At 35.5% G+C, this 20,197-nt stretch overlaps 2 protein-coding genes across 3 annotated transcripts; one reads left to right on the top strand and one right to left on the bottom strand.

The window, feature by feature from the left end:
• Window positions 1-10,976: 10,976 nt before the first annotated feature.
• Window positions 10,977-14,556, bottom strand: LOC130820540 (probable L-type lectin-domain containing receptor kinase S.5). Its single transcript, XM_057685954.1, has 2 exons — window positions 13,154-14,556; window positions 10,977-12,096 (listed from the first exon to the last, which is right to left on the bottom strand). Exons 1-2 carry the CDS (start codon window positions 14,427-14,429, stop codon window positions 11,270-11,272), a joined length of 2,103 nt encoding a protein of 700 aa, XP_057541937.1. The 5' UTR covers window positions 14,430-14,556; the 3' UTR covers window positions 10,977-11,269.
• LOC130820541 (uncharacterized) lies at window positions 14,404-16,317 on the top strand. Of its 2 annotated transcripts, XR_009045227.1 has the most exons (4): window positions 14,404-14,538; window positions 15,036-15,171; window positions 15,292-15,404; window positions 15,631-16,317. XR_009045227.1 is itself a non-coding variant. In XM_057685955.1 (3 exons), exon 3 carries the CDS (start codon window positions 15,721-15,723, stop codon window positions 16,132-16,134), a length of 414 nt encoding a protein of 137 aa, XP_057541938.1. In that variant the 5' UTR covers window positions 14,404-14,538; window positions 15,036-15,171; window positions 15,292-15,720; the 3' UTR covers window positions 16,135-16,317. The 2 variants fall into 2 exon arrangements, 1 of the variants encoding a protein (XP_057541938.1); XM_057685955.1 differs by having other exon boundaries at window positions 15,292-16,317.
• Window positions 16,318-20,197: the final 3,880 nt, after the last annotated feature.

Here is a 20,197-nt window from a genome sequence, read left to right as displayed (position 1 = left end):
TTTTAAGGGGTATAAAATTTTAAATAAAAATTAAAAATCATGTGGGGTATTTTTAATAATTAATATTGTTATTTTACCGATAAACCGAAAAAAATTTATTTAAGTCCATATATGGCCAGGAAAATCCATATAAATTTTTTAACATTTATCTACTGCTTATATAAGTGTCTCATAAAATTTTCATGTCCAAAGAACGTCATTTAGTATTTAGTTTATATTTTACCGTTTTCAAACTTACCGATTATTAATAACCGAGTAAAAATTATTAAGGTCCTTAAATGTCAACAAAACTTTCCAAAACTTTTACCAATTTTACCTGCTGTTCATATGAGTATGTGATAAAAATTTCAAGTCCATATGTCTTTATTTGGTAATTATTTTATATTTTACCATTTTATAATTTACCATTAAACAATTTAATGATTATTAAAAAATCATAAAAAAATTCCAAACTAAATATATTCTAGCCAAATCTTGTTGGAGACATTATAATATGTTTTTATTAATTATTTTTGATGATAAAGAGTTCATCTAATACCATGTTTTATAATAAGAGTATTTAACACCTTAAAATCCATTAAAATATCAATTTAACGAATAATCTCAACAAAAAGTATCCAAGAAATTTTCTTAACATATTGCTACTGGAAATTTATTTTAAAATTAATTTCAAATATTTTCAAATTCATATAATAATTTCCATCTAACTTTCACAAAGTAATGTTAAACATGCCTTTAAACATACAATAGATTATAAAATCAACATGCATGATGCCCACAATGATAACACATGTAATAAATTATTCCATACTCAAATTTATCATTTTGACTTCATTTTTCAAGATTTAAGAACTTCTCTTTGGGAATTTTTTTTTTATAAAAAAAAAACGAGTTTATACACAAACTTTCCCAACTTGTTCTTAAATCCTTTAAAAATCACCCCATGTGACATACCTCGACTCCAAGTCTATATAATTATTTGGTAAGCTCCTACGCGTTCTTAGAAGCGTATCTAACTTCGGGTCCTTGCCCTTCAAGTCTCAACTCCAACTCTTCAACTAAACATATTGCATTCATCCAAAAATCAATAATAATTTTGGATTTCTAACATGCACTTAACTTTTCCTAGTTAGAGTTGTTAGACTAATACTTGTGATGATTTTAATATATTTGGAGTATACTTATTATGTTGAGCAACAAACTTAGTTAAGTCCCATAATTTTACTTGAATCCTTTAAGTAACAAAATTTATATGTTTGTAGAAATATATCTTCTTACTTTCTATTATGGCCTATTTTTATAGATTTATAAATGATGATTTTCTTAGTTTAGAGATAAAATACTCATTTTATAATGATCTTAGTTGATAGAAAGATTCATGTAAAAAAAATGTTTTACATAAACAAGTTTTAACAAAAACTAGTGGAATAAAGAAATGAACATAACTTACTCTATACTTGGTGGATTTCTTCAAGTTTGGTGTCTAAGGAAAGCTCTTAAGATGAAGATTAATTCTATGGGAGATTTGAGTTTATAAACATAAATTTTCAGAAGTTTTAGATGGGTTTTTGAAGGAGATTTAATGAGAAAAGAAAGTGTTTTTGCTAGGAATTGTAAGATTGAACTTCAATTATGCTTATGGATGAAATAAGGAGTAAAATGAAGAGTGAAAGAAGGTTGATGGAGCTGAAAATATGGACTGCAAATATGTCTTGATTTATTATGTTTGCATGCTTGTTATGATGGTGTTTTTGGGTAAGAACAATAGGGGCTTTGGTAAAGAGTTTGGTGGAGTGTGCAAGTGAGTTTTGGGGCTAAAAGAGGTCTAATATGGCAGCTAGGGGCTGCTGTTTTGGGGCTGATTTGAGGTGATTTATATCCTCAATTTGGTCTAATATGGTGTATGAAAGGTTTATCTAAAATAGTTCAAGGTTTGGGTAAAACTTGTTGTACATGTAACAAGTTATGTAACATGTACTTCATGTTTAAAGATCACTTGTATAAGTGTGAAATATTTAATTTACTCCCATCATGGTTATATAATATGCTTGGGTAATAATTAAAATTTTTTCGAACTGTTATGGGTAGTTGCTCAACTTTAAGTTTTATCTCCAAAGTTTACGTTACTTATTACGATTCATAATCACGTTACGAATTAACAAGTTTCTAATCATTGTAGAGAATTTTCAAATTACTACCATCACTAATTAAATTATAATTAGTAACGAACAAATATATAAGAAATTTTAGGCGCTAAAACGACTAATGAAATCTCCTAATAATACGACTGTTTCTGTTATCCAGTAAGCTTCCGCTTGATTAATACTAAAATCTAGTTAGTGTTTGCCTTCATAATTCGAGGCGGTTACAGTTGGTATCAGAGCCAAGGCTTTGGAAGCTTGTCTAAAATATCAGGAAAATTAGAGAACGAGTTTAACTTAAAGATGTTGAAGTTTGGAGTAACTAATGGAAGTAATTAGGAAATGAACTTAAAATTTAGGGATTATTGGTAAAGAAAGGATTTAAGTAGTAAGTCTAACTTAAATCAGATTATTGACTAAGTACCTTTAGTAAACTAGAAGTCTTAAAGGTTTCTTGTAAGCATGATGGTAAATTAAGTTGAGGAATCATCATTAAAAGTGTTGAAACTGCTAAACAAGTGATCCAATGGGATGGAAATTGATGAAGTTATTAAGTCATTAAATCAATAAAGTTAAGAAAGTGTGTTATGCAAGTGTATATCTATTTGTCTTAAAGACATAATTATTAATTAGTTAATACCTCTTGGCAGGAACCTAGAGGAAATTGGGGAAGGAATGGATCCTCAAGTCCAATTGAATCTCCTAACCGAGCAACTCAGAGTCATCCAAGAGACCAATGCTCAATTAGTCTGGTTCATAGCCAACCAACATGCTAGTGTGGATGACGAGACTAAGTTTTACAAAAGGCTTGCTACCCACAGGCCTAAGACCTACAATGATGCTACAGATCCAGTTGTCCTTGAAGATTGGATCAATGAAACTGAGAAAATTCTTGAGGTGGTAAACTGTCCAGAAAATCTTAAGGTTAAACTTACAGCATTCTATCTAGTGGGACCTGCAGAGCTTTGGCGGAGAGCCCTAAAAGGTGTCTCAGCTGCCTCCACATCTACTGGTGGAGCAGCACAACCCACCAGTTGGAGATGAGAAGATTTCTTGAAGAAACTAAGGGAGAGGTTCTAGCCAGAAGCTCTACAGAGACAAAAAGAATCAGAATTTCTTTACCTGAGGCAACATTCTCTTAGCGTTACCGAATATGCTAACAAGTTCTTGGAGTTGGCTCGATTTGCCCAAGATTATGTGCTTGATGAAAAGAAAAAGATGGATCGTTTCAACAATGGTCTCAACTTCAGCTACCAAAAGTTGATGGGTCAATATGAGTCTTTTCAAGCTATGTATGAACATACTGTGGAGAAAGAAATGGTTTGCAAGAGAGAGGAACATGTGAGGAAAAAGAGATCTAGAGGAGACCAGGGAGATCAGAGCAAGAAGCCCTGAGAGAAACTTCAAGGGGAATCAAAACCAAAACCTCAGAAATTTTCAAAACCAAAACCGCGTCAGCAGCAATGACACTCTAAGGGAGTTAATTGTGAGGGTAAGGCTGTGTGCCTGAATTGTGAAAAACCAAGTCATTTGGCTCGAGATTGTTGGGGCAGGAACCGGGGAAACCCCGGGAATGGTGGAGCACGATACTCAGGAAATCAAGGGAACCAGCGTAACAATAACTCTCAGCTTCGCCTTGAATATAAAGGGGCAATAAAGCCTCATCTTCTAGAGGCCAAGGGAACCAGCGCCCGGGAGGAGGAAAATTCTTCGCCATTACTACAGCGGAGGAGCCTAGCACCTTGATTCCTAAGACAGAAGGTAAAGTCATTTCAAGATTACTATTATTGCTTGGTAAGTCTGCCCGTGTCTTATTTAATTCTGGGGCTGACAAGTCTTATGTTTCTAAGTCATTTGTGAGATCCTTGGACTGTTCTGTTAATGTATGCCCTATAATGCATAGAGTTGACTTACCTGATGGATCAACAGTATCATGTAATACAAAGTTGATTGATTGCCCATTAGTGATCCAGGGTAAGGAGTTCTATGTAGACCTGATTGTATTTGACTTAGGAGGGTTTGATATCATTCTAGGAATGGACTGGCTAGGTAAACACAAGGCAGTGATTGAGTGCTATGAGAGGAATGTAAAGGTTGGGAACAATCCAGGGGATCAAGTAGCTTTTAGTGATGGGACCATACCTAATATTGAGCCAGAGATGATTGAGAGGCTTACAACCTTTCCAAAAAGAGGTGGGGAAGCCCAAGTCTACCACATGAGTGAGTCAACATATAAGGAGGTCGACTTAAGCCCGATCTTGATAGTGTGAGAATTTTCTGATTTATTCCCTGATGATCTACCTGGGTTACCTCCAAAGAGAGAGATTAATTTTCACATTGACCTAGTTCCAGGGTCAAGCCCGATTTCAAAGGCACCATATAGAATGGCACCACTTGAGTTGGTTGAACTAAAAACCCAACTCGAACTAAAAACCCAACTCGAAGAGTTACAAGATAAAGGGTTTATCAGACCAAGTGTATCACCATGGGGAGCTCTAGTGTTGTTTGTGAAGAAGAAAGATGGGTCTTTGAGGCTATGCATTGACTACCGGGAGCTGAATAAAATCACCATCAAGAACAAGTACCCACTTCCTAGAATTGATGATTTATTTGACCAGTTGCAAGGAGCCGGAGTTTTCTCTAAAATTGACCTGAGATTTGGTTACCATCAGTTGAGGATAGCGGAGGAAGACATTCCTGAAACTGCGTTCCGCACCAGATATGGGCACTATGAGTTTAGAGTGATGCTGTTTGGGTTAACCAATGCCCCTGCAGCATTCATGGACTTGATGAATCGAACATTCCATGACTATCTTGATAAATTTGTAGTGGTTTTCATTGATGATATCTTGGTTTACTCTAAGACATAGAAACATCATGAGGAGCACATATATTGGTATTAACACGATTGAGGGAATAAAGCTTATGGGAAGTTGAACAAGAGTGAATTCTGGTTGGATCGAGTTGTCTTCCTAGGTCATGTAATCTCAAAAGATGGCATAACAGTGAACCCCGAGACGATAACGACTGTCATTGATTGGCCAGCACCGACTAGTGTAACTGAGGTAAGAAGCTTTATGGGTTTGGCAGGTTATTACTGAAGATATGTTGATGGGTTTCCTAAGATCGCACTACCAACTACCAGTTTGGTTCGAAAGAATACCAAGTTTGTGTGGTCACAAAAGTGCGTAGACGCTTTCCTAGAATTGAAGAAAAGGTTGACAACGGCTCCAGTGCTTATATTGCCCGAGGATGGGAAAGAGTTCACGGTATACAGTGACGCATCTTTAGAGGGCTTGGGTTGTGTACTCATGCAAGAGGGGAAAGTGATTGCCTACGCATCGAGACAATTGAGGCCAAATGAGAAGAACTATCCAGTGCACGATTTAGAATTAGCCGGAGTCATATTTGCCTTAAAAATTTGGAGGCATTATCTCTATGGTACTACTTGCAAGATCTACACCGATCACAAGAGTTTGACTTATCTGTTTACACAGAAGAAGCTTAACATGAGGCAGAGAAGGTGGCTAGAATTGATGAAAGATTATGACCTCACTTTGGAGTATCATCCCGAGAAGGCAAACCGTGTAGCAGATGCCTTAAGCCGAAAACCGAGAATGGTCATTAATGGACTAATTTTAGTGCCCTACGAAAATTATGTGGAGATGAAGGAGCTAGAATTGATTGTGGTTAAGAAGGGATCATACGATAGCGTTCTCAATGCTATGAGTACAACACCGAGTCTACATGAGGAGATCCGTGAGCTACAACAGTATGATGACTTCTTGTTAGAGTTGAAGATTGGTATTGAAAAGGGTTCAATTAAAGACTTCAGTATTGCTAAAGATGGGAGCATTCATCTAGAGGGAAGGTTATGCGTGCCCCGAGATCCTGAATTGATAGAGAAAATACTCAAGGAGACACATTCGACTATGTATTCTGTCCACCCAGGACGGGATAAGATGCTAGCAAATTTAAAACAATACTTTTGGTGGATGAACATGAAGAAGGGTGTCAAGGATTTCATAGCTCGATGTCTAGTATGTCAGCAAGTCAAGATTGACCACCAGCGCACTCCGGGGGAATTGCAACCACTGTTCGTGCCTAAGTGGAAGTGGGAAGCAGTGAGTATGGACTTTGTTAATAAGTAGTTATCTGAGAACAATTATCTGGCAGGGTTATAGAAGGATTCTACATACACGTTTAGAAGGTTAGTGCATGAGGAGCTCACGTGCATGTGAGGACACATGTCCTTCATTAGAGCATCACTTTTACGAAGTGGGACACGTGTTGAAAGGAGAAATTAGAAACGCCACAAAGGATAAATAAAGTATTCGATTATGATTAAAGGATTGACACGTCTAAAAAGGAGAGTGGCGCATGTAGAGAATGTCTTTAGGGGTCGGAAAAGGAATGTAACACCCTTAAATTTCCGACCCCTAAACCAAAATCGTAAAGGACGGGAGGAAATTCGGGTGTTATATAAAAGAAAAGGAAAAGAATTAGATGAACGTTAAACATTAACTTTAAAAGGGTGAGTGGAAATTTCGGCAGCATTTCTTCTAAAAATCGCACATGTGGTAGAGCAATCAGCACAATAAAACATTAAACTAATCTACGGCATCATTGCCTTTAAAATCGCGAAATGATTTGTCGCAGGCTTCTTAAATCAACATGCCAAGCATGGATCGTGGTTCCAGTGTTGACGTTTGCGTTTAAAAAGACTTAACTCCTTAAACCCATACCGAGTTATAAACTACGCTGGGGAAAATACAAATATACAAGGGAGGACACTAGGCCTCATAACAAAACACATACAACCAAAGTTTACAAAAGATAACAAGATCTACAAAATCGAAAGATAGCAGTATGATACAGATTATGCTTCGCCCTCATCACTCTCCCTCAATGCAATGCAATGCAAAAGAAGCTCCAATACCTGCTATGCTTGTCTATGATCCTCCTATTGCTCGACATTAGACCAAAGGTCAATGTGTCATAGCAGGACAATCATAGAAAGTCATCAACAATCAAACATAAACACAAACACGTACACGTCAGTAACTAGCATCAAATATAAGACGCAAGGACAGCTAGTAACCGTTTCTCGGCCACTTATACTTCTTAATTTCATTACGTGCTTTCCAACCCGAACCATGTGTTCTTGGGTAGAATGCATGTCTTCACGCTCCTCTTGTCAAACATAAACTCTTGCAAAACACGTTTAGTATCAACTCGACTAAGGCATTAACAGAATACCTAACACATGACCTTATAGAGTTTGTCTATCTTAAGGTAAGTGTGATCATAGTCTGTAATACCCTTGAGGTAACTTAACTTAGGCACACTTCTCACTAGCATAAACTATTCTATCAATAAGTAGATGTTCTATCAATGAGTAAATATTCTATCAATAAGTAAACGTTCTATCAATGTGTAAGCTTTCTATCAAAAAATGAACCTTCTATCATTAATTAACTTCCGATCAATGAATAAACTTTCTATCACTGAATAACTTTCTATCAGTGGATCTTTCTCTACTTCCTGGCATAGTGACACGGCCAAGGGCATTATCGGCCATCTGGCGCCCATGTCAAAGTATGAGCTCATGCCCCCTCCAGCTGACCCTCTCGGGTCCTACCTTCGGGAAAAACTTACACACTAGGATACTAAACCAGTGAAGAGGCCACCATATTGGGGTTTGCAAGGCCCGCATGGTAACACCTCGGTCAAGGGGCGGTATCGGCCATCCGGCGCCTAGTGACCCATGCATGCTCATACCCCCCTTACGATGGTCCCGTCGAACCTCACCTAGGGGACTACTAAATCAACCGGACATAATCCAGTTGAGTCATGCCAGCTAAACATAATCTAATACTTTATCAGATGGGAATAACTTCCACTTTTGACTATTAATGAGCACCCTGGGATAGCAGCACGCCAAAACCCACTGAACCACTCAACAAAATATGAAATTCACCTCTAATACTAAGATTCAAAGAAACTAATACAAAACCAACACATCACCCATAATTTCAAATCACACTTCAAACCCTAAGTTATAAACATGTTTAATTCATCAATCAAATTCTTACCCACAAAAAGATTCAATGAAATTGACACAACCAACCTCAAACTCAATACACTTAATAAAACTCCAATTAAAAGCTAGAAAAATAAATTAGAGAAAAGAGGAGATGGCTCACAATGGTAAAACTAGCAAAAATGGTGAAGAGGATAAGTGAAGGTTGTGGTGGTGGTAAACTGAGGCTATCGTGGTGATTGAAGGGCCCAACGCAGCCTAGCTGATGTCCACAGGCTGCACAACGCAGCCAAACTGCTGTGCACTGGCTGCACAACGCAGCCTAACTGCTGGTGGGGGAGGCGGCTTAGTCTATTGCGGCTACTCATGGTGGAGAAGAAGGAAAGCAGGTGGCATGCCGATGGTGTGGTGTGCCGGCAGCTGCTGTTTTCTTTTGTGTGCCGTGAGGGAGGGAGTTTAGAGCGGGAAAGAGGAGAAAGAGGGATGGGCGGCGTGATTCTTGTGAGTGAGGAAAGGAGTACTCACAATCCTAACCCATCCTTTTATATTATTTATCTATTTATTTATTTGTTTGTTTATTTATCCACATTCATCTTCTTGCGAGGCACAATTAAAAAATCACCTCCGCATGCTCACACATTTTAATAAAAAAAATAATTATTTTGATTCGAAACTCTTTATTTAGAAATCGTAATTGTATTTTAAATATAAATATATGTTAATATTTTAATTCGTAAATGAAAGGAATTTATTAAAACTACTTCAAAATTAATTTAATATAATTATAAAATACCCTAAAGTCATTAAAATATTAATTAATGACGTCAAAAAATCTCAGGGTGTTATAAGGAATGTTTGTTCCACAATCATCAGCTATAAATACTCACCAAAGCGTCATAAATGAGTTACTAATTTCTTAGAGAGAAAGAAAAGTACAAAGAATTCAAAGTGATTAAATACAAACGATCTTAACTGAATATCAGAATTTAAAATTGATTTTCAGAGCAACGGAAAAAAGAAAAAAAAAACGATTTAATTGACATTTATCGTGATAATTTACTACAAAAGACTTCACGTCTAAACAAGCCCTAAGAAGTTATCCACGTGGTTGCCACTGTGCACCTCGAAGGACCTGTTAGATTGATTTGTACTAACTTGGGCATCGGAGTAGGCCCCCGGAAAAGAATTTCGGGCCTTTCTAACCCCTTGGTGTGTTTTGTAGGAATCATCAGCATCTCTATCCAAAGATCTTACTGCATAACTAACAAGGAATTAAATTAAGACTTTCACCAGCAAAAATCATCTAATTAACAACTAATCAAGAGATAAAAATCTTAATTAATTATTCTTTATAATTAGACAGGAACACTAATCCTGCAACATCACTGGAATCAAAATTAGGGCCTTGTTCACTCTTTTAATTTATTTTGAGAGTGGTCAAGTTATTTTGAGCTCTAGACATTGTGTAAATTAGAGAAGTTTTACCATGTAAGGCCAAGCTAATTTTTAACCACATTGAGGACAAGGTGAAACTTCAGGCAGCTGGTATAATGACCTGGTATTTGGGAATAATGGGTTTACGAAGGGGTAATTGGGTAATTACTTTGTTAGTGGTAACTTAGGGAATAAGTTAGCATTAAGTGGTAGTTTTATTATAAATAGAGTAATTAGTGAGTTATTAGGCATCAAGAAATTAGTAAGCAATTAGTGGGTGAGTTTTATACTCAATTGGAGATCTCAAGCTTCTCTTAGTGCTTGATTTATCTTTTGTTATTTTGTAATATTTCTTTTATCATCCAATTAATAGTATAGTATCTCTTTTGTCATTTTATTCTTTTAATCCTCAATTTACTGTTTCGTTCAATTACTCAGGTCATAGCAAAAAGCTTGAAGAAAAAGCAGCAACAAGAACACATGAAATGGAAAAAGAAGCAACAACAACGAAAAAAGATGAAATAGAACAGTTAATAATATTGGCGGAAGAAATGTAATGAAAAACGTACTAGTATAATATATAGTTGGAAAATTCAAAAATATTATATGATGCTATTCACAAAGAACCGCAATATACAATTTTAAAATACTCTCCCCATTTCACTTAAAATGTCTCATTTACTTTTTTACACTATTTACTTATACTTTTAATAGTCAAGTAAGATCTTGTTTAATTTATCTCAATGCAAAGATTATTAATACCCACTTTTTATAATATTTCATTATTTATAGTAAGAGATATTAAGTATCAAATAAGTGCATTAGATAGGGTGAAAAAGTAAATGAGACTACATTTCTCATTTAATTTTTATACTTGCATAAATTAAAGAACCATGATAAATATCATGTGACAAATGGTTTTTCTTACAAATGATTTTAATTAACATTTTTAATGCCTATGTTGCTTATTTTTTCCACCAACTCTATTATTATATAAAATACTAATCTATGTATCTCATATTACACAAAAATTATCGAATATATTCATTTTTTTTTTATTTTTAAAAAATAAAGGGGATGCTTATCTTTGCTTTGGTTTGTATTTATGTAAGTCAACGAGGAATTCAAATGTTTTACCAGTCAAACTGCATATGCCATCGGATATGATCATTTAACAACTCCTTCTTACTTAATTGAATTTGATTAAAAAATAAATACTAGAACTTGACAGGCTGTATTCTTCTCATGTCTTTGTCCCAGTCCCAGTTGATATTATCCTTCCTCTCTTTTGTGTTCATCTTTTTTGTTGTTTTTTTCCTGATTTTCCAGTCAACAAGCTTGAAAGAATGGACACATGCTTAATAGAAGTCTCTAAACAATCAGATATTCACGTTCTTCCTTTGTATTAATACATTTTCTTTATCCTGGTACTAACATTAGTCATTACCAGTTACTAGATACATGAATACAACCGGGTTTTCAGAAACTAAAAATAAACAAATGACAATTATAGTAATAATTTATCCTTGTTACCATGTACAAATTATATGGGAAAAAATTTTAGGGGACACAAAATTGTAGTCCTTCATCCCTTCAATTATCATTTTAAGGAAAACTTTTCACATAAATTGGATGATATGTTGCGGCTTTGTTATACCATGGAGTATGCACTCCCACTGTGTGGGCTGAATGAGCGAGGAGTCCAACCAGAGTTGTCATAGTGTGAAGAATTGATAGGAGTAGTGTCGGCTGTCATTTCGGAGGTGGTTGTGTCGTCAATAGGGCCCATTGCAGGCCACACGAAAGATGGCTTGAAAGGTGGTACGGAAGGCATAGGTACTGATCCTGATAAAATCTGCAGTATTGCTTGAGTTTTAGGCCTCTGGTGTCCAATAGGGTGGGAGCATGCCAAACCAAGGAGCAATACCCTTTCCGCTTCCTCAGCTACAAAATCCTTTCCTAATCTTTCATCAACTGCTTCAAAGATGCTCCCTTCTCGGTGCATAGACCACACCCAGTCAACGAGGCAAAGGTATCCACCCCTCTTCGTCCAAGGACGTAGTCCACAAGCCACCTCAAGAAGCACTGCACCAAGGCCATAAATGTCGGACTCCCTAGTAGCCTTACCAGTATGGAAGCACTCGGGAGCAATATATCCCATTGTGCCATGTACACCCTCCATCTCAGCATAAGAGGTTTTTTCGTGGTCTAATGCACGAGCTAACCCAAAATCACCAAGGCGGGCATTGAAGTTGGTATCAAGCATGACATTGCTTGCCTTGAGGTCTCGATGAATCACCTTCTCATCATACTCGTTGTGGAGATAGTGAAGAGCAGAGGCTACACCCTTCAAAGCCTTGAACCGGAGTTCCCAGCTCAAGGGTACTTTGTCCTCCCCGCAGAATATGTGCTTGTCTAGACTGCCATTAGGCATGTACTCATACACTAGTAGAAGTGTTCCATTCTTGTGGCACCATCCTGATACGCCATATTAAAAACTCATCTCAATATATTTTCTCTAAAAGAAATTCAAAAAAAAAAAAATAAATAACAAAAAGTTTACATGGGAGTAAAGTTTCCACTTTCCAGATAGGCAAAGCAAAAGTAGTTGAACAACTACAGTCTACACTACTAATAAAAGATGGTCATAAACTCATAACTCAACAAAACATAAATGATAAGTGACAGTAAGATCTCTCTATTAATAGGAGTAATGAGGCAATAACTAACTTTAGCATCATACTTAAACAGCTAGTCTCTTGAGAGACCGTCTCTTCGAGAGACGTTTCTCAAATTCAGCCCATTAAAGATATACATACTTACAGTATTCTTAATGTCTAGTCACATTATCTTTAATGCTTACTTACCGTATCCTTAATGCCTACTTTCAATATCTTAAATGTTTACTTACATCGTTCTTAATGCCTACTTACAATATTTTAAAAAATACTCTCTCCTGTTCAGCTTATGTTTTCATTTCCTTTTATGGTCAAGTCACCAATTTTTATTTTTGGTATGGGTTTTTGACTTTTATGGTCGTAGTAGCGTTATCTTATTTTCAATTATAACTTCCATTACCCATACTAATTTTTCCTCTCTTACATTAAAAACTCATAATACCACTATCTTTCCTACCCTTAAGGTTCCACTTTTGACTCTCCTTAAAACCCGTGAAAAATCAAATGGGACTCTTAAGATGAATAGGCCGGTCCAATTAGAAATGATTTTTTAAAGAAAGCGTCTCTGATAAGAACTTGTGATACTTAAATCCGAGATTCAAATAATACTCATATTTGCTTTATAATGAAAGATGCAAATCAAAAAGCACCCAAATGTATACTCCAATATCCAAAATGTAAGAATTTTTAAGGACAAAGTATAAACGTAATTAAGGTCATTGCTCAAAAATGGCAGGTGTCTCCATATTAATGAACCCAAAAACAAAAGAAATAATGTCTACAACAAACACAATAAATACGACGAGTACTCTGAAGAATTTAATATGAATCAATCATTCCAAGCATTAAAATCTTACCAAGCAATTTGACCAGATTCCGGTGTCGCAACCTATTAATAATGGTAAGCTCAGCCAAGAAATCATCTTTACTCTTAAGTTTATCTCTTGAAAATTGCTTCACTGCCACCTCTATTTTTTCAATCGGTAACAACCCTCTATAAACCACTCCATAACCTCCTTGCCCTAATTTATTCTTCTCATCAAAATTATTCGTTGCTTTTTTCAAATCTTTGTGTTCATATTCTCGAGGCATACCCGGCAAACTTTTCAAAGCTCCAAGAATATTCGGGTCGGATGCTGCTGCCCTATACTTTTTAGTCCAACAGTAATACAAACCCACCGCACCAATCGCTAGTAAAACCACTGCTGAAATCCCAACTCCAAGGTAAACACGCATGTTTCCTCCACGAGACGATTTTCCTATCGTTTCAACGGATAGATTCCAGCTCAGAACACAATGGAGCTCCGCAATTTCATCCCCAGTTGAGGCTGAAAACCCGAAATACGAAGTTGGGTTCACAATCTCACTCAGATCAATACCAGATATATTCAGCACCGGCTTTTGAGGCATACGCGCCTCCGCGTTTTTTTCTTCAAGATCAGCGATGTAAACAATGAGCGATTTTCTCTCACCTCCATCATAAACTACCCAGATTTTGTGAAAAAGCGTTCCAAGTGGAGCAAGATTAATGTTGAAATCAGAGAGATTAACGGTGTATTTAGAGTGAATAGAGTTAATATCAACTCCAATATGATTACCATTAGGATCATAATCCCCATTTTTGAAGGTATCAAATTCAATAGCAAAGAGTTTGTTATCCGATTTTCCATCAGAAGTGGAGTTTGTTAAACCCAGAAACTGGTCAGAGCTTGCAGGAGGTACAGCAAGATCAGGAGCAATAATGAAAGCTAAACCTTCACCAGCGGTAACAGGGGTACCATCAGTGTTATTGATACGATAGATGTTGATAATAAAAGAAGTGTTAAAAGAGGCAACCCGGGTCCGATTGGGTCCTAGAGGTTCCCATAGAGTAAAGGGTTGTCTGAAGAGGATCCGACCCGATCTATTAGTGAGGGAGAAATTACCAGCGGAGTCTGGAGTGACTTGAAGAGCGTCGTTACTGATGGTGGCTGGAGGTTCAACTATAAAGGTTTGGTAGTAGGTGGAGTTAAAGGGAAATCCGAAAGTATAGGTGGTATTTTTGAAGGCGGAGGAGGAAAGTGGGAAGAAGAAGAAGAAGAAGAAAGTAAGGAGAACTGAAATGGAGATTGAAGTTGGAGGTTTGGGAATCATGTCTTTGAAGATGAAGGAATAATGGTGGGAGGAAGAATCAAAGGAAATTGGAAGGGAAGAGACTGTGGCTTTAATATTATAGTCAGATAAGGTAGACTATAGGAACAAGGTATAGTTGATTTCTGATTGGTAATACATAATATTTGTTCATTCTTTTTTTTATAATACTATTAATTTTTTTTAATTTTTAATTAACAAAACTCTAAATATTAGAGTTGTTTAAAAGTAAAAACAAATCCGATGATTTGATTTCGCCTGATCTTGTAATTGAGGGCCCAATTTTAAAATAAAATTTAATATATAAATATTTATATGAATGCTAAATCTGATTTTAAATCGACACGAAATATTTAATTTGAAATTTATCTATATCCCAATAAACACATTATAATAGAATTATAATTGTTTATTTAATAGATTGATAATTGGACAAAAAGAAAGGTGTTTGTGATTAGTGATTAGTGATTAGTGATTAATTTATTGGTAGTGATGTATATGAGAGAGTTGTTTAATGCAACAGGATAGCAAAAAAGACAAAGTGGTGATGAATGATGATTAGTTTTACTCTTAGTTTATGTTTATTAAGACCACTTTTTTAATTTCCAGCAAGGCAAGTTGAAGCAGCCAGCATTGCAGGAGCATCTTCTTTCCTTTTGTACATGCTGTGATATTTTCTTTATGGAGCTTCGTCTAAAATACTCTTTTTAAGAGTCCGTGTACATAATTTTTCAAATTGTTGAAGGTAAGCAAAAAAAAAAAAAATTTACTAATATAGATTAGAATCAATAATAATACTAAAGATAAAGAAGATGTAACATGGCGAATTTCTTTGTTAGACTGATGGTTAGTACTTATGTTTTAGGGTTCTAATTTTTGGATTGAAAGAGGGGTGCTTGGACTCCGGCAAAGAACAAGTGTAATAGTTGATGAAAAACAAAGTGCAATAAAAGAGACAATAACACGACATGTTATAAGGTATCTCTTAAATACCTTTCCCTCAACAAATATTTACTTTTATTAATAGATTTAACAATACAATAATGATAAACTCTCATACTTGAGAACAACCTCTCAAACCATACATCTTACGATGAAGATCTCACAATACTGATACATAAAAGAACACTCTCAAGTTTCCAATAATATAATAGCCTTAATTCTCACAATATGTTTATGTGTGTTGTGGTAAAATGATTTTAAGAATGATGTTGAGCCAAACCAGCTGGGCTCATATGAAGGCAGCAACAATGGCTCAAGGACACCAAGGAACAGCACCAACAAAGGGAACAACATGAACAACAGAAACCACACTGATGTTTCTGAAGTTCTTAGTGATGATTTTGATTTTTCGAATAGCAAACCATCATCTACGAACTATGATGAATTCAATGCAAGCCAAAATAATCAAGATCGAAAGGAACTAATTATGAAGAAACAAATACAAGAGCTTGAGACATCAAAGGCACAAGGATGGCCAACAGAAACAGCAAGATCAGATACACAGAAGGCCCTGACCAATACCGATGACCAGGCCACCTTGATGGAGCCGTACAGACGTAACCAAAGGTCATGGGAGGACATGGAGGGTAGAATTAGAATCTCTCCACATGGACCTTGCTGTCATGGCCCAAGAACCCTCCTTACAGTCACCGGAAGTGCACAGAAAATCGAGGCGAAGGTCGTTCGGCCAGCAGGTGAACACTGACAAAAGGACCAGCAGCTTTGTTCTATTTCTGTGTATCACGTGTAATGCACATAAGCCATATGACCGTTATGTTAGTTGCCTAAACGTGTATTTCTTCCTTGTTCTGATCATGTACATTAATCCTATATATAGGGAGTTCATGCATTGTAAAAGACAAGTTGATTTTAATAAAATTTCAGAAAAATTCACTAAGTGTTTTTCTCTTTCAATTGCCTTGCAATTAGGTTACTTAGGGCCAGTTTGCCCTTCATTGATGTACGTGATCTTGAGTGTTCTTCAAGATCCTACATCACCCTATCCATAGATATTGTTAACTCCCTTGCAGATCAAAGGAGGAAGCGTAGAGTCGAGTGATTAAGGAGTCTGGCAGTCCAGTTCTTACACCCATTCTTCGTGTCAGTTTCTTGGAATATCCCTTGTGTTTGTGAACCAAATCTAATCCGTGCGTATTTGCTTCAACCACCACGCGTACTTGGATCAGATGTCCCCTCATATAAATGCTCATACATCATTCTACAATCTCACTTAACTCGCCATTAAAGCACATTAACACCATATGATTAACATACATTAAACATATCAATTAAGCACCTTACTAATGCATATTAAAAATCAACAATAAACCTAATAATAAACATACAAATAATGCCCACCATACACCCTTTCAGTTAGAGGTGCTCACAAATATCCGGTTTGAAAAATCCGACCAGAATTATCTGGTATCCGAATATCAAAATCGAATAATTTAATATTTTGGAGTATTCGAATATCAAAACCGAGTATTCGAGTCGGATATGGCTAGTATTTTTTTGGAATCCGGATACCCAGTATCCAGTTTAATATTTTTTGGGATATTATCAATGGTACCCCTGTATTATAGCAATTTATCAATGGTACCCTCCAACCATATCGCTAATTACAACCGTGACACTATTGTGCTATTGTACACAGGCGGTTTCTCATAGGGTTCACACTCAACACACTCAACAATTAAGACAATAAATCAAAAAAAATGCGACATTATACTCGACATTTAGAGCAATAACTCAAACAACCCAACATCTTGCATGTACAGAAAAAAAAATGAGGAAAGATTAGGGAACTTACCAACGTCAAGAAAAGCAGCAATGAGGAAGATAAAGCTTCAGCAATGGCGTAATCAACCTAGGAAGATGATGATGAAGACAGAGTAAGCAAGTACAGGTTAGGAGGGAAAAGGAAGAGGGAAAGCAAATGAATCAGAAACTAACCATGTGTAACACCCCGATATTTTTTTTTTCCGATATATTAAATGATTTGCTAGTAATATTATTATTTTTATTATTATTATTATTATTCTTTTTAGAAGAATATATTTCTTTTTATTATTTATTTTTTTAGTAAGTTAGATGATGAGACTTCAACTTTTAAGGCAATTAAAACCATTTTAAGTCTAAACCTTTTTCCTAATCTATCTTTAATTTCAAAAAAAAATAAAATAAAAGTGGGAATTGGAATGGATTTGGCCGGCCATATGGAGTAAGGATGGGGGATTTGTAACTTCCTAAGAATATTGAAAGATTGAGAGTAATTGCCTTCCATAATTATTCCTTTAATTTTCTTAATTTCTTTATTTCCTTAATCTCCTAATTTCCTTACATCTTTTCATTTCAAACCATTTGCAAGTAAGAAAACACTCCCAAAACCCTCTAATCCTCACGCCTAATCCTCCATTGGTTCATCAATTTTGGTGTTTTGTTCTTGAGCAATTGTGAGTAATTCTTAATCTAGTTTTTATTTTTAAGTTTTAATTTAAATTTCTATGATTTTTATGTGTGTTATTTTATGGTTTATGATTTGTTCATGATTTAAAATTCATGTGTGAAAGTATGATGTATTTTTCTATCTAAATTAATGTATGGTTTTTTAGGGTTTTAGATATGTTACATGTGTGTGAAGAATTTGTTTGATGGATGATTGAAAAAAAATATATATATAGAAAAAAATGTATGTGGTGTTAGAAACTTATTTATTTTTGATTAATAGAAGGAATTTATAATGTTGGTAAAAAAAATATACATGTATATATGTGATGTGTATGTGTGAAAACTGTGTAAAAAGAATTATATTGAAAAAAAAATATATATATAATAATAATTCATTAAAATTTATTTTTATGTAAATTTTGTTGTTTAGATTTAATAGGACATAAAGCATTGATATTTATATTTTTGTGATAAAAAAAAATGATGGAATGACAAAATCCCGTAGGTTTTGAAAATGGTGAAAAAATGTGTTTTTGGAACATTTTTGGCTTTGAAATTAAGTTAAAAATACTTATACTATGTTATAAATTATGAAAATTGGTACCCAGGGGTTTTGACGCCTTCCGGACGCAACGGTGAAGTCGGATTTTCAATTTGACAGTTTTAAGTTGAGTTTCTGGACAGATTGTATAGGCTGTCCTGTTTTGTGTATTTACCATGTTATAGTATGTGATGGATGTTCATGATTGTGTGGTATTCTAGGTATGGATGTGATTTTATATGTGTGTTATGGATAATTTGAGAAAATGTGTATGTGTGCTTATTTCCCGAATACGATTGAACCTTGTAGGAAGTCGATTCGTGACCGGGAATTGATTAAGACGCTTGTGAGTTGCTTATCTTGCTTAAGGTATTTACACGCAGCGTGGTTCGCATTAGTCCGATGTATCATATAATAATGGTATACAAAAGTAAAGTATGGTATATAGTACGAATAATGTTATCTTTCGAATCAATAATTTTTATACATTGTTTTGATAAGCAGAGGTAGTATAACCTCACTAACTTTAAAGTGGACGTAGTATGACGTCAATTGGTGGAAATGAATTACTCGCGGTATATGGGGGCATTATGAGCCACCGCGGGGGTATGCATACTTAACCATAGGCACCGAAGTAAGGCGAGTGCCTATGGTAGAGACTTGCTTAGGGGTTAGCTTCCCCTAATGTATTGTCTCACTTATGGAGTTTGGAGTGTACCGGCAGTATGGCTGGATAGTACAGCAGTATGGCTGACTAATCTTTACATGAAAATAATTATTCTTAATAAGCATGATTGAAGCGTACGGTGCTGTGAATTGTCAGCTATTAAATTAAAACTTTCTCTTGTGTTATTATTTTATTTGGTATGCGACGATTGCTGACGTGTACTTTTGGTCTTAACGACCCTGCGACGATGTTGTTTCCTATCTGGGCAATGACTAGCAGTAAGTTAAGTTGCAGGTCTGGGGAGTGAGGATTGACCGTTGAAGAAATAAATCATTAGAATATAGAAGTTTGATAAGAAATAAATCATTAGAATTTCTAGTTAAGTTTGAAGAACATTTGGTTTTTATGAGGCGATTTTCGTTCTCAAGTTGTAATAAGTAGATTTAACTTTTCGTTCTTATCCGCTGCTAAGAATTTCTTATTAATTAATAGTTCTTAATAACGCTAATAGAACTCGATCCGCACGTTTTCCTTAACTTCAAAACCGTTTTAAACTGTTTCTAACATCCCGGTTTGACTCGGATTATAGTTATCTCGTTTTTAAAAAGTCATCTTCTCTTTCCGTACGACCCGAGTTATTCCGAGATGTTACACCATGGTTGGTTTTTTATAACATTTAACGGGCATTTAACGGAAAAAAATATAATAGTGTCACAATTGTAATTAGCGATATAGTTGGGGATACCATTGGAATTAACGGGGGTATCATTGATAAATTGCTATAATACAGGGGTACCATTAATAATATCCCATATTTTTTTAAATATATGTTTTGGAAAATGAAACCCTAATGGGTAATATGTTAGGTTGGGCTTACACTAACGCCGCCGACTCCAATTTTTCTCTTCTGACTTTTCTTTCTTCGTGGCTTACGTTCTTCATTATTCATCGCCTGACGACGGCTACCGTCTACTTCATCGCCTACCTTCGATTTTGCCATTTTTGTATTTTTCCTGTTTGGTATTTGCAGGTTCAGGTTTGTTTGTGTTTTTTCCATTTTTGGGTATTTATTTCGTAGAATGTTCATGTAGTGTGAGTACACGAACAACT

Source organism: Amaranthus tricolor, chromosome 8 (genome assembly GCF_026212465.1).
Source record: "Amaranthus tricolor cultivar Red isolate AtriRed21 chromosome 8, ASM2621246v1, whole genome shotgun sequence".
In the NCBI taxonomy this organism is placed as follows: domain Eukaryota; kingdom Viridiplantae; phylum Streptophyta; class Magnoliopsida; order Caryophyllales; family Amaranthaceae; genus Amaranthus; species Amaranthus tricolor.
The sequence above is the reverse complement of the archived record's forward strand: the minus strand, read 5'-3'. Positions and strand labels throughout refer to the sequence as shown.

Coding starts and splice junctions, on each gene's coding strand:
- LOC130820541 (XM_057685955.1), top strand. CDS start 15,721: ATGAACAACAGAAACCACACTGATGTTTCTGAAGTTCTTAGTGATGAT.
- LOC130820540 (XM_057685954.1), bottom strand. CDS start 14,429: ATGATTCCCAAACCTCCAACTTCAATCTCCATTTCAGTTCTCCTTACT. Junction 12,097..13,153: donor GAATCTGGTCAAATTGCTTG/GTAAGATTTTAA, acceptor ATGGCGTATCAG/GATGGTGCCACAAGAATGGA.